We start from the raw sequence: 14741 nt of genomic DNA, 5'->3' as shown, positions 1-14741 counted from the left end.
CCGCTACTCAGACCCCATGCCAAACACCCAGGGTATCCTACCCCCCCTGGAACCCGGCCTTCGTCCACCACCTCCCCCCCCCACAGAGCTTCGCAACGAGCTGGCTCTTCCTTCACCTCCCCCAGGGGCTTAGTCTTCACTATCATCCCTCCCCCTCACCCCCTCCCCCCTCCTGTAACGCCAAATCATCCATGTCTTCCTCACCCCTCGAACCTCCCCCCCCCCCTTTCACCCGTCACCCAGCCCCTCGGAAACTACCCTTCGTCCTCACTCCCCCCTTCCTCCCCTATTCCCAACCCCTCGTCCTCCTCCCTTCCCCCCTCATCCCCACGGACAGTCCAAGGCCATCCTACGCATATCAATATGCACGCATGTCAACATGCACCTAATTTCTATCATTCCTTTTCATGTTCCTCCTCTCTTCTAAATAAACGCTAAACTATGTCAAACGATGTTCGATTGAATGTGTGGTCTGTACTAGTGAAATGGAGTTGGTACAACGTAGGTTCAGGAGGAAGGCCATGCCTACAAGCTAAGATCGGTGACCTCCCCTGCCACCATGCCATGCTAATTCTATTCCTAGCCTCAGGTATCTAGCTACCTCCTTCCCCACAGCTACAATCAACTCCACCACTTACCTGCCATGACTACCGATGCCAGCTCCACCCTCGCCACTCACCGAGGCCCTGCTGCCATGGCAACTGTCTGGCGCTCTGCCCTATCACCACCCTCGCTCCATTAAAGGGAAGAGTATATATGCCAGCCTGTTCCACTTGTCACTCGTGCACCGTATCTCGTACCCCTCCCTCCCTCCCTCTTCTTTACTAACTCTCGTTCTCCAGTTTCAGGTTCCAGACGGGGGTCTCGGATTGGGGGCGTGTCCTCGTACGATCAGGACGCCCGCTACTCAGACCCCATGCCAAACACCCAGGGTATCCTACCCCCCCTGGAACCCGGCCTTCGTCCACCACCTCCCCCCCCCACAGAGCTTCGCAACGAGCTGGCTCTTCCTTCACCTCCCCCAGGGGCTTAGTCTTCACTATCATCCCTCCCCCTCACCCCCTCCCCCCTCCTGTAACGCCAAATCATCCATGTCTTCCTCACCCCTCGAACCTCCCCCCCCCCCCTTTCACCCGTCACCCAGCCCCTCGGAAACTACCCTTCGTCCTCACTCCCCCCTTCCTCCCCTATTCCCAACCCCTCGTCCTCCTCCCTTCCCCCCTCATCCCCACGGACAGTCCAAGGCCATCCTACGCATATCAATATGCACGCATGTCAACATGCACCTCATTTCTATCATTCCTTTTCATGTTCCTCCTCTCTTCTAAATAAACGCTAAACTATGTCAAACGATGTTCGATTGAATGTGTGGTCTGTACTAGTGAACTGAAGATGGCCACTACACTACCTTTGGTGATTAAGAGGAGACAACATGGCATGCATTTGATTAAAAAATCAGATATATTGTTGAAATAACAAACATAAATTTCACAAATAATAGTTTTCTATCTTTATTCCATGTAACAGAGTTGAGCTGTTATGCTTTACGACCACATGTGAGAGTATAAATTACTCTAAAACATTGTAAAATAAGGTGTGAGAGTGCCTCTTTCTGTAGCATGTTGTTCAGAAGACTTGTAGAATGCCACTTAATGTTTGTGATGTCACTAAAGGGCCAGTTAAGTATTCTTATGGAGGGGAGAATGGCTTGTGTAACGGGGTTGAGTGCGATTGAGGGACAGAGCTATATAATGCTATTTTAATGATTAATCATCTATTTATTCAAAAACTAAACATGACCAGCAATAAAGCACCGATAGATTTATATGTGAATGGCATAATTTATGGATTTTTGTAAATTTTTAATAGTCATATCTCAAGTCCACTTTCATCGAAGGCCATTGGGGACATGAAAAAATGGACAAAATAGGGGGTGTCTACTGAAAGAAAACAAGATAATTTCTGATATGAAGATAAAGTCCATGTAATTTTTACACAGTATTAAAGGGAACATTTCAATTGATTAAAAAAGCTTTTAAAAATAAATGTTGGTGACTCAATCGATGAAATACACCTTAAAAGGTAAGAGGGACTGCAAATCGTACCGGTTTTGTGGAATGACTCAACTGACTAGATGCACTTTACTGACTAGTTGCACTTTATCAAGGGAATGTGTGCAATATCTGTTTGTTATGTTATTGTGTTTCTTTTCTTTTCTTTTCTTTTTTCTGTTGAATGTGTATACCTGTATGTATGCAGCCTGTGACTCTATCTCCAAGACAAATTTCTCCTGAGTGAGACAAATAAAGACATCCTTGAACATACAAAGACAATATTGCAGTTACAGTTGCTAGTGAGTATACTATTCATAAGAGTGAACAATATTCATAAGAGTAGGCAAAAGAAAAGAAAGGCATTGTTTTCATTGTTTCATGCTGCTGTCAGCAACAGATTTGGATGTGGATATTAAGATTGGTGTATGACGCTTAACATTAAGTTGCTCTATTACAGAATAGTTAATGTTGTATTGTGCTGTAGTTATACATGATGGATTATAGTTAATATATTTCACATAGGCTTAGGCCTACTTATGGATTATTAATCACATTAGTTAACTGCTTCACTTTTGGGGTAGCCTACTAAGATAAACAAATCTCAAAGGACAAAGTAAAAACAAAAGTTTGTTTTAATGCATATTTATTTGTTTCAGTGTACAAGAAGTTCAACAATCATCCAATAACTTGTGTGTTTTACCTGTGACACATTGAATTGGTGAAATAAACATCAAATATGCTTTAAGCAGAATATACAAGTTGGTTACAAATCATTTTAAATGGGGGCACCTCCGCGTCATCAGTGCCCATACCCGAGGCGGCGTTGGCGAAAGGGCCTTTCTGTGTGGAGTTTGCATGTTCTCCCTGTGTCGACCATGTTCAATTAATCAAAACATTTAGAGACGTACAAATAGACACTTCTATATAGCCAAAGAACAGAACAGGAATTAATCATAAAGGAGGTAAAAAGGGAAAAGAAACATATACAGTGAGGGGGAAAAGGGGTGGGGTGGGGATTCATATTTTACGGGGGCCAGTTTCGAATTGCAGCCGTCCGTAGGTGCCCTTTGAGATCGGTTTTGAAGGAGTCAAGGGATTCGCATGTCTTAATGACTGTTGGTAGGGCGTATGTAGTCCAAACATGACTAATTAACCCATGGATCGAACAACACAGATCGATACAACACATCCACAAGTAAATCGCTCAAGCAAATATGATTTGTTCATGTTAGACAATGCACACCATGGGCGGGAACCCCTTTTGGTGTTAGCATTATGTTATGCTTTAGCTGTTGACAAATAGCAGATCTACGAGCTTGTAGGTCTGCTATTTTTGAAAAATCGAAGAACGACTGACATAGAAACGTAGCTTTTTCAGAAAAAAATACATTTTTAGAATCTGATCTCAGGTCTAAATGGCTTAACTTCTAGTCTAGTCAGTTTATTCTACCCTATATTTGGCATAACTATTATTGTGAGTTACACAGTTTTTTTTTCACAAAATATTCTTCAGTTTTGGGTCTGCAAGGGTAAATCTCATCAAATGGTGGGCCATTACTCAAATGCCAAATAAAAAATGGGCCTTGATGTGAAAATGGTTGAAAACCACTGTATTAGAACAGTGCTAGAACTTGTGATTCAATCTTTAGAACAATATACAAGTCACATGATGTGTTTCTTCCGAATAATCTGACCCGAGGAATATGTTCCCACCAAATGCTAGGGGTCCCGGACCCCCCCAATGGTGTAGACAGAAACCAGGAGAATTATGTTTAGACACTGCTATTGATCGGTCACCGTCAAATGGCAAGGTCACAATCAAGGTCAAAGTCAGAATTAGCCTGCAAAATTGGTCAAAACTCAGGAACGGAAATTAAACCACCGGCTAGACCCTGTTGTCTTATTCTTCTTGTGCCATATTCAGACAAAAACAGATTCTAGAACAGTGGTTCCTAAACGGTTCAGTTCAAGACCCACTGTGTGGGAACCTACTGTACAAGATGTGTTATAATCTTACAAAAATAATCAGTCAAACAATCAGTAACCTACTATAGTCCGGGAGCCAACAGGCTCCCAGACTATATGTATATATATTTTTATTTGTGCCTAAACTATTGTCTATATGCATACATTCATGAATCCACCTGCTGATTGAGCAATTGGTTTTATAGGGGGTTATATGTGACCGTACCTCTGTATTACAAACATAATAATAATCTTGGGCTCAGAAATGCAGTATTCTATATTATTTTATTATTGAAATGTAATCCATGGGCCTAGTCCATGTGTATGAACTATAAAATTGTTGCAAAAACAAAATTGTTTATTTTGTTTAGAGACATAATTAGGTGATGCATGAAACGTTCAAAAGCAGAATTTCGTTTTTGTAAAGATGGTTTTAGGTCATTGAATATGCTAGTGGACAGAGAATAAACTAGTTAATGTGTGCCACTTGCAGTCCAACTTGCATGACGGGTAGACATCAACTTCTTCCTCATCAAAATATTTGTCTAGGAGCTTTATTTCCTCATTGTTCCAGAATTAAGACAGATATCTCCCTTGACATTTGCAAAAAATTGTCCGAGCCAGACTGGCTGATGTGCAACTTTTACATGGGATTTCTGCTGCACATGCACAACACACTATCTTCATGATATAGTCTCACTGGCAGATGAGCCAGTAGGATACAACCGTACGTCCTCCCGTTGGGGGTTCCTCACTGGCAGGTGAGCCAGTAGGATACAACAGTACATCCTCCCGTTGGGGGTTCCTCACTGGCAGGTGAGCCAGTAGCATACAACAGTACGTCCTCCCGTTGGGGGTTCCTCACTGGCAGGTGAGCCAGTAGGATACAACAGCAGTGACAACAGACAGAAATGTTTGTGGGGATGAAATAATTTGCATAACGACCACATTTTGGTGGGGAACAAAACAACAACGGGTTCTGGAATGTTTCAGGATATGAAAGCTTCTGGGTCAACCCTAATTCGCAGTCAAAAAGATAAGTGTCCATAGAGTCGATGACAACAAGACACCAACCATAAAGAGGTCTATGGCGCCCCCCGGTGCCGCGTTGCGGCAGGTGCAGGCAGGTCCTCTATCCCTCTGTCTGTCTCTCTGTCCACTGTCTGTGTGTCCACTGTCTGTGTGGATGTGCTGTCCCTGCTGCCTCCCGCCTGCTCCTCTCGCCTCATCTTTCCTCTCCTCCTCCTCTTCATCTCTCCATCTCTCTCGCAGTTCCAGCGAGGAGGAGGATGAAGAGGAGGGATCGGGGCAGTCCAGCCAATCCTGGGCCAGGGATCGAGGGTAGCCTGCCTCCGAGGCGGAGCCTGGAAAGAGGAACTTCCAGTAGGAGTCGCCTTTGAAGAGGTAGATGGAACCTGGACAAATGGGAGAGATGGAGGGGGGTGAAGAGACGTAAGATCTGTTTGCTGTATACATTACAGTACAAATACTGGAAAACCCTGGACACACGTCCCAGACTCTTCCCCCTTCCCTAAAACACCCTGGATAATGCTCCACACGTCCCAGACTCTTCTCACTTCTCTAAAACACCCGGGACAACGCTCCACACGTCCTAGACTCTTCTACCTTCTCTAAAACACCCTGGACAACGCTCCACACGTCACAGACTCTTCTCCCTTCCCTAAAACACCGTGGACAACGCTCCACACGTCCTAGACTCTTCTACCTTCTCTAAAACACCCTGGACCACGCTCCACACGTCCTAGACTCTTCTCCCTTCTCTAAAACACCCGGGACAATGCTCGACCACACGTCCCAGACTCTTCTCCCTTCTCTAAGACACCCTGGACAACGCTCAACACGTCCTAGACTCTTCTCTCTTCCCTAAAACACCCTGGACAACGCTCCACACGTCCTAGACGTGTGGAGAAACTAACTAACTAACTAGACTCTTCTACCTTCTCTAAAACACCCTGGATAACACTCCACAAGTCCCATACTCTTCCTTCCCTAAAACACCTTGGACAATGCTCCACACATCCCAGACTCTTCTCCCTTCTCTTAACACTAGCGCGTCGGAGCGGTCAGGCTGACCGATTTTGAAATTTTGAAGTGGATTTTCTTTGCCCATGAAGTCCTGAGAAAGTTCCCCTTGCATGACTTTTTCTAAATGTTCGATTCAAACCATCTCTGTTTTTCTTTTCATCTGAAACGTTTTGGAAATATGATTTTAGACATAATTCTACTAAAATGTCTGCTCTTTTTCGGTCCGTGGGACCGCTCTTAGAGCCCTCACCCTTTCTCCCCCACAAGCAGTGCTTTTCACACCTCCCTCCCGGCTGGAGACGGGCATTGTTCAAGCTAATGTGTCATTTGCATTCCAACTAGCCTTCCACATGTAGGCAAACTTACATTACAAACTTACATAAACGAAATGTTGTTTTAGATGTTATATTTGTTATATGCGGTTTGCAGAAATAACGATGTCTGACTTTATTTCTCGAAACGGAAAAAGAAATATGGTGTGTGGTATTGTTTCCACCAAGCGCATAGCTCAATAGATATAAATACATGTTGACTATACACGCCATCTTTAGCATAATTATGTTGGAATAATAAAGTTTATAGCATTGTGACTATGTCGCGCATATTCATTTCATATATCAGCGCATCAAAAATATGGTGAAATATGGTGTATTGACTGACTGGCGTATTGTTTCAACCAAACGCATAGCTCAATAGATATAAATACATGTTGACTATACACGCCATCTTTATAGCATAATTATGTAAGGTGGCGATGATAAAAATAAATCAATTATCCTGGAATAATAAAGTTTATAGCATGGTCTGTTTGACCCGACCGACATTTCCTTGGAGCGAGAATGTTCGCCGATGCGCGAATCAGCGCGATGCCAAATAAAAATGACAGTGTTTGAAATCAGTCCAACCCGATAGACGTCCCGAACTTCTAAATGTTTTGTCAGTAAGAAGAACAGTTCTGTCCGTCCTTCGTCTGTAAACTTTTCTGCACGCGACCAGTGGAACTGATTTTCACGCATCACGGCTCTCTTTTTTTCTCTCTCCCTCTCTCTCTCTCCCTCTCTCGTGGAGAGGGAGAAAATATCCAAGTAACTGACGGTGAGGTAGGCGGAAGTGCATTTTAGATAACGCTGTAGCACTATTTGTGGCGGTGATGCGTCACATGACTTGATCTATCCTATGGTGTATATATAAACCGTGCTGCTGCTACAGACCTTTCTGCTGGCACAATAAATCAAATATATATAAATGACATCGATCATAGGCGGCGGGTATGTAAGGCTAGGCCAGGCTTAGCCTTCCCAAAAATTATGCTGGGTATTTTTAAAATATATATAGGCTAATATGTGCGCAGCATTAGAAGGCTAGCCGCTCCCAAACTCCCAACTCCTTTGTCTGTAGCCTAAACTTTTCTGATTTGCACGCACGCACGCACAGCTCTTTCCTTTTTTTGGCACAATCAATCAAATATATATTAATTACATCGATGTTTCCCCCTCTATATAAAATGACAATATATAACTAATGTCGTATTTCGTCTGAGCAATGTGCCTGGCTCTGGCAATAACGTGTGGTAGCCTATTGTATTGGCTCAATACAAAGTCGGACAGTGTTTGCTGCGCAAGGGTATTCAATAAAGCGCTCACACCGTCACTATAATTATAGTTTGGTAAACTGAAATAAAAAATAACTTTGAGTTGTCCTGTCTAGTTGAAACTGCTGCCTTGAATTCGTTGGAATGTAACCTTTAGAAGACAATGGCAAGCCGTCAACGGGTGCAGAGAGAGGTGTGAAGATCATTAGACAGTGGGGGAGACAATGGCCAATCAAATAGCACGAAAAACACCGGTCAGCCTGACCGTTAGCCGTCATATTAGTAGTGCATTTTTTTCAGACATCCTAGTGTTAAACACCCTGGACAACGCTCCACACATCCTACAGTAGACTCTTCTCCCTTCCCTAAAACTCAGTGGTCAACGCTCCACACGTCCCAGACTCTTCTCCCTTCCCTAAAACACCCTGGACAATGCTCCACATGTCCTAGACTCTTCTACCTTCCCTAAAACACACTGGACAACGTTCCACAAGTCCCAGACTCTTCTTCCTTCCCTAAAACACCCTGGACAATGCTCCACACGTCCCAGACTCTTCTCCCTTCTCTTAACACCCTGGACAATGCTCCACACATCCTAGACTCTTCTTCCTTCCCTAAAACTCAGTGGACAACGCTCCACACGTCCCAGACTCTTCTCCCTTCCCTAAAACACCCTGGACAACGTTCTACACGTCCTAATCTCCAGTACCTTCTCTAAAACACCCTGGACAACGCTACACACGTCCTAAACTCTTCTCCCTTCCCTAAAACTCCCTGGACAACACTCCAGACATCCCAGACTCTTCTCCCTTCCCTAAAACACCCTGGACAGCGCTCCACATATCCTATATGATCAGTTTACTGAGACACTACACTGTCTTTCTATGTACTGTATAATATATATTTTCCTTGCTTATTGTAAGTTGCTCTGTAAGTCAGCTAAGACACGTGCACATAGGATCAAATCAGTAAAATAACAATAACAATAACGTGCTGCTCACCTCCATTGGTCTCCGTGGTGATGCCAGTGACTCCGCCTCTGAGGAGACGTGTCCAGGTGTCTCCCTCCCCCTTCTGCCCTAATCCTGCCGTCTCCCCCCAAATGGGACCCTCCACAGGGTCCCAGACCAGGCCTCGATGTCCCACTGTCTGCTCCTGTGCAGGTCCTGCTACCGGTCCCGGCGTGGAACCAGGCGCCATGTGGAGCTCAGTCAGGGTCCGTGGGTATCCTTCCTGGAGGCTCAGGTCTCTGAACAGCCAGAACTGGGACCCTATACAGGGACAATGGTAAGATGGTGCATTTATATATAGTGCCTTTAGTTTAGTTTAGTTTATTTGATCACTTCACAGTAACAAAACAGCTTATTCGTTAACACACGGTTACATAACCAAAAAGAACTGGAGGTGATCAAAAGGAATAGGCTGAAGCTGAAAGCTTATAAATGCCTATCCTACGAACATCAAAATAACAAAAAAAACTCACGTATCCTCACATACCCCACCCACCCCCGTGTCACCATAGAGATCCACCAGGATCACTATAAATTAATTACCATAATCATCATCATCATCATCCTCATAGGTCAAATATGTTATATACAAATTATCTTATGATATACTGTATTTAGCCAAAAGGATATGCTTGAATAGTATCTTGAATCGAGAGATGTGTCTGCTGTGTTTCACATCCTCAGTAAAGCCATTCCATATTTTTACCCCACAGACAGAAATACACATGCTCTTCCGGGTGGTAGAGCATGTGTACATAAATACACATAATTACCTTCCACCATTCACATTCATACAGCTTTACATAGATTGTGCATTAGATTCACCCATTCACACACACATTCACACACCAATGGTGGAGTCACCAACCTGCATATCGGGAGCAATTAGGGGTTCAGGCGTCTTGCTCAAGGACACTTCGTCATTAACACCGGGGGTGGGGGAGCCCGAGTTCGAACTGGGAACCTTTCAGTTCCCAGTTCAATCCAAGGCACATAGTTAATAAGGTCGAAGGTGGTCTTTATTGTTTGTGTCTTGTGTACAGGCGAGGTTTTCAAACCTTTCAGGTCGAGACCCGAAAGAGAGATTAGACGTTTGCCTGAGCCCCAAAACTAGTGAATATAGCAGATCTACAAGCTCTCAACGTGTCACATCGCGCCACGTTGCTTAGCCCAGCTAATAGCCCAGCTTGCAGATGGGCTATCTCTAACTACTTCTTAAATATTATATATTTACCACTGAACAGTAGCATACAGGTACGTAATATAATCGTGTGAGGGGCGCTCTTATCATTATGCGTCATCATACATCATCTCATTGTGGCCAATTAGCGTCATCACAATTTGCGTCCTCACTTTTACCTTCAATGTTTGTGTTTGCACAAAAACTAAAAAACTGGCCATTCATTGTCAATGGCATTTAACCCATTCTGGACGGGAACCCCTTTTGGTGTTTTAAGCATTATGTTATGCTTTAGCTATTGAAAAATACCAGATCTACAAGCTCATAGCGCTACGAGCTTGTAGGTCTGCTATTTTTGAAAAATAGTGAAAATGCGGCATCAATCTTTGAATATATATTATTTCAGAGCGAACGTTTTTAACTCAAATCTTTGCTTCTGAGGGGGTTCCTGGAATAACATATTTTCAGATGGGGGTCGGTGGCCAATTAGTACATATCATTTTTGGGGTCCTTGACATGAAATATGGAGCACCACTGATACAGAAACATGAGGTATTTCAGAAAACTGTCAGAATTTAGAAGACATTTTTTTAAATTTCGTCCTCAGGTCTAAATGGGTTTAAAACGCAGTGTAAGTGTCTCTTGCAACACGGACATTCACTCCGGCAGTGGAGCATTCTACATACCGCTGATGAAGATGATGGCATGGTCCGACTGCCTCTCCAACACGGCCCGGAGGGGGGGCAGGTCGGGGGGCAGACCTCCCCACAGCCTCCTGACCTTTGATCCCTGACCCGAAGCCAATCCCCCTCCTCTACCCACCCTCCACATGATCTGACCTGGAGCACAGGGCAGGGGGAGAGAGAGAGAGAGAGAGAGAGAGAGAGAGAGAGAGAGAGAGAACATTTTATTTATAGAGCACATTTCACAGACATCAGAGTCACAAAGACTAAAATACAAATAAATAAATGAAATAAAAATAAAAGCAAAACATGTAAAACAATAAAGCAAGGAGACAGAAACTAGAACAATCGGCAATGGTGAAAATCAAGACATCAATACAGGACTAAGTTACATTTCTGTCTGAAATGGTGGGTCTTTAAATGTTTTTTTTTTAAAGGTCCACAGAGGCCACAGTTTTCAGGTGGTAGGGGAGGTCGTTCCATACTAACCTGACTCCGCCAGATGGGGCAGCAGAGAGTACACTGGGTTCCCCCCTCCTGCTCCCATCTGGGAACTCTCAGGCAGACTTGATGCCCGGCCACAAAACGGCCTGGCCAATCAGCAGCAGCTAGAGGCAGGATAGCTGCTGCTGATTGGCCAGGCCGTTTTGATACCCCTGGGGGGCGAAACTAGCAAAGTCTCGATCACCTTCAGTTTTTAGTTTTGTAAACCAGCAGGGCTTGGGATGAGGATCTGAGAGACCTCTTGCCTCTTGGGAATGTAAGGTTGGAGCTGGTCACAAAGATATGGCGGTGCCTGGTAGATATGGGTTCTGTGTGCGATGACGAGGATTTTGATTGGAATTTGTCACAGATATTGTATTGTTTTAATATGTTATGAGCTGACTGGCCACTGCTTGTTCCACAAACCTTGGAGATGGACGATAGTTTGGATATTGGCCTTTAGTTTAACGGTAGGGACAGGACATCTAGTGGACTGGAAGACGCCTTCATCGACCTCACAAGGTCAGTCAATTATCGTAGGGAGATAGGAGAGAAACTGTAACCGCTTCTGACCAAAGCTATATGAAAAGCAGTCATATGAAAGCAGGGAATCATAGCTTCAAATTGACATATTGGTTGTTCAGTTTGACCTACCAGTTTTGGAGATATGGCTTATAGAGAATATGAGAGATATGGCTTATAGAGTCTTGCAGAAAACAGTGAGTTGAGAAAACAGGCTTGAAAGGTTTTTCTTTGGACTCTAACATTACACCTGTTTAAGCATTTATTTCATGTCTATTTCAGCTCTGACATTTATTTCAGACATGCTCTAGTAGGCTATGTGAAGAGAAAAGAACAGTTTTTCTCCTCTCCTGAACTGTTTGTCTTGCCGCCATGACTGTCTCTGTATCAAAATGAGTCACAACATAAGGTTGACTGCAGAGTAGGACAGGGAGGAAGGGGAGAGGAGGAAGGGATAATGCTGGCTCAAACTGTGTGCATCTATACAAAGAAATCGAATCAAATCATTACATACATACAGTCTTTATTAGAAAACACTTCCGTATTTTGCCAACCAAATGTTGGTTGGCAAATCGAAAAAATGCGGAAGTAGAGCGTTCTTCCGGTGTCCTTCAAACGCCACTGAGCAACATCCATTGAAATGAACAGTGGGGGCGGGGCTGTCCGCTCTCTAGGTTATATATAACTCTATGCACTGGCTTTTTCTCCTCTTTTTTTTAAAGATTTGTTTTTGTTTGTTTGCCTTTATTGATAGTTTCAAGTGAAGATAGACAGGAAAGAGGGAGAGAGAGAACACACACTGTCAGGCCAGAGCCTATGGCATGCGCCTGGACCACTAGTCTAGCGAGCGCCCCTATGCACTGACCTTTGAAGAAGAACATCTCTCCTCTGATCTGAGCCACTGCATCGAAGCTGGTCTTACAGCGATCTATGTGACTTCTAGAGGGCAGAGAAACATGAGATAACATTAATTTATAGGCCTACAAATATTGTCTAAAAGTGTATGTGCCAACCAGCACTGCCCGAGTAAACAAAAGTACACTTTTTTAAGTGATGGTAATCATATTAACCAGTTAACAGTTTATTTTAGAAAAGTCTGTTAGAAAAGTATTGTATTTGAAGGCCCTTGTAAAAGACACTGCTTCTGTTCAGAATTTATTGTCTCCCATTTTCCACACAAAATAATAGAAAATGCTGGACCCTAACCCTTGATTTTACAATATACACTGGGATCCAAGAGATAGAAATGCCATTAAATGGGGGTTCCGTAGCCTAATGCATGTCAAACAGGGGGTCCTTGAAATAAACATGGTCCGTGGGCTAATGAGTATCCTTTTGGGGGTCCTTGACATGAAAACGTTTGGGAACCCCTGCTCTAGGAGACACAGCAGGCTGCCTGGCAGCAGCAACATAGACAGACACAGATGGGTGGATTCTGACTGCATGGTCTTGGCAAGGACTGTAAATGTAAATGTTCAGCCTCTAGGTGTCACTGACGGGCTTTCAGACCTCTCTCAGGCGTCTCTGGCTTTAATTAATGGACAGATCAGAACCATTGTTGAAGTTCACGTGTATTCATATTATATTATATGTAAACTACTTTGAATTGAATTATATTCAATCAAAATTCCTTTTTTCCCCTGCATTCCTTGGATCACTTTCTAGACTGCTTTCTAGACTCCCCCAACCTTTGTAACCAACACCATAATAAACTGTCTGACCTTGACTGCCTTGTTGGTTCCATCACGTGCATGCGTGCATGTGTGCACGTACCTGTGTCTGTGGGTGTGTCTGTGGTGAAGGTGAGTCTCAGTTATGAGACGAGGAGGGTCTGTAGCACGAAGATGGGTTCTCTTTCCTGCACGCACGCACGCACGCAGGCACGCACGCACGCAGGCACGCACGCACGCGCGCACGCAGGCACAGGCACGCACGCATGCAGGCAGGCAGGCAGGCAGGCAGGCAGGCAGGCAGACAGACAGACAGACAGACAGACAGACAGACAGACACTCCATTGAAGTCTGCGTATCTTGTAGACTGCTAAAATAAAAACACACACCAGCTAACTCTATGACTCTCTATGAGATATATTGAAGTAGATTACATTTGACCTCACTTTTGTCAGAGATATTTGGCAATGTCTGTTTGGGACAAATTTGACCCATCAGGCGACTACTAGATTCATGCCATCACAATATAATAATCTCTATAATAATAGAGATAGTAATAACTGTAATAGTATAATAGTGTGATAGTGTAATAGTGTAATAAGTGTAATAGTGTAATAAGTGAAATAGTGAAATAGTGTAATAGTGTAATGGTGTAATAGTGTGATAGTGTAATAAGTATAATGGTGTAATAAGTGTAATAAGTGTATTAAGTTTACTAGTGTAATAGTGTAATATGTGTAATAACTGTAATAGTGTAATATTGTAATAGTGTAAATAGTGTACACTGTACTAAACAAAAATAAAATGAACAAACTGTACAAAAATGTACTTTCAAAAGGGCACATTGCTGTCCAGAGGGCAAAAAGGCAGGTTCACCATGTCTATCTGTGCACACCACTGGACAGGAGGAATCAATCTTTCCTGATGAAGACCCACAAGGGCCGAAACGTTGCATCTTATTTATTAATACAACTTGGGAGCTTAACCCCTTCTGGGAGGGAACCCCTTTTGGTGTTTTAAGTGTTACACATTAGCTATTGAAAAATAGCAGATCTACAAGCTCATAGCGCGGCACCGAGTGCCGCGCTACAAGCTTGTAGGTCTGCTATTTTTGAAAAATCGTGAAAATGTGGCGCAAATCTTTGAATATATATTCTTTCAGAGCGAACGCTTTTCAAATCTTTGCTTCTGGGCCGTCCCTGGAACAACCTATTTTCAGATGGTGGTCGGCGGCCAATTACATATAATTTTTGGGGTCCTTGACATGAAATATTGAGCACCAGTGCCACTGACATAGAAACATAGGTATTTCAGAAAACTGTGAGGATTTAGAAGACATTCTTTTTTGATTTTGAGATGTGCGCACTCCCCTTTTGGATTCTATACGTCACAGACGTGTGAGGGTCTTCAGCATATATATACCGTACCGTACCGTAGAGCTGGGTGATGTGCTCCAGGTCCAGGGGCCCCAGGCGGAAGGACAGGGGGTCCCCAGCAGGACCCTGGTAGTACGGCCTCATCAGGGAGCTACGGGAGG

General features: G+C 43.8%; 1 protein-coding gene across 1 annotated transcript in view; it reads right to left on the bottom strand.

The window, feature by feature from the left end:
* Positions 1-4186: 4186 nt before the first annotated feature.
* LOC306937280 (matrix metalloproteinase-17-like) overlaps positions 4187-14741 on the bottom strand; it is a gene marked incomplete at both ends in the record, with an annotated part of 35527 nt that continues 24972 nt past the window's right edge. Inside the window, 6 exons of the mRNA XM_079520946.1 lie at positions 4187-4198; positions 5244-5434; positions 8658-8927; positions 10533-10685; positions 12400-12473; positions 14627-14741. The exon at positions 14627-14741 is cut by the window's right edge and continues 66 nt beyond it. Of these exons, the coding sequence (XP_079377072.1) occupies positions 4187-4198; positions 5244-5434; positions 8658-8927; positions 10533-10685; positions 12400-12473; positions 14627-14741 (815 nt within the window). The remainder of the gene's footprint in view (positions 4199-5243; positions 5435-8657; positions 8928-10532; positions 10686-12399; positions 12474-14626) is intronic.

The sequence above is a fragment of the Electrona antarctica genome, assembly GCF_951216825.1.
Source record: "Electrona antarctica genome assembly, chromosome: 14".
Taxonomy (NCBI): domain Eukaryota; kingdom Metazoa; phylum Chordata; class Actinopteri; order Myctophiformes; family Myctophidae; genus Electrona; species Electrona antarctica.
Note: the sequence above shows the minus strand (reverse complement) of the source record. Positions and strands in the feature narration are given on the sequence as shown.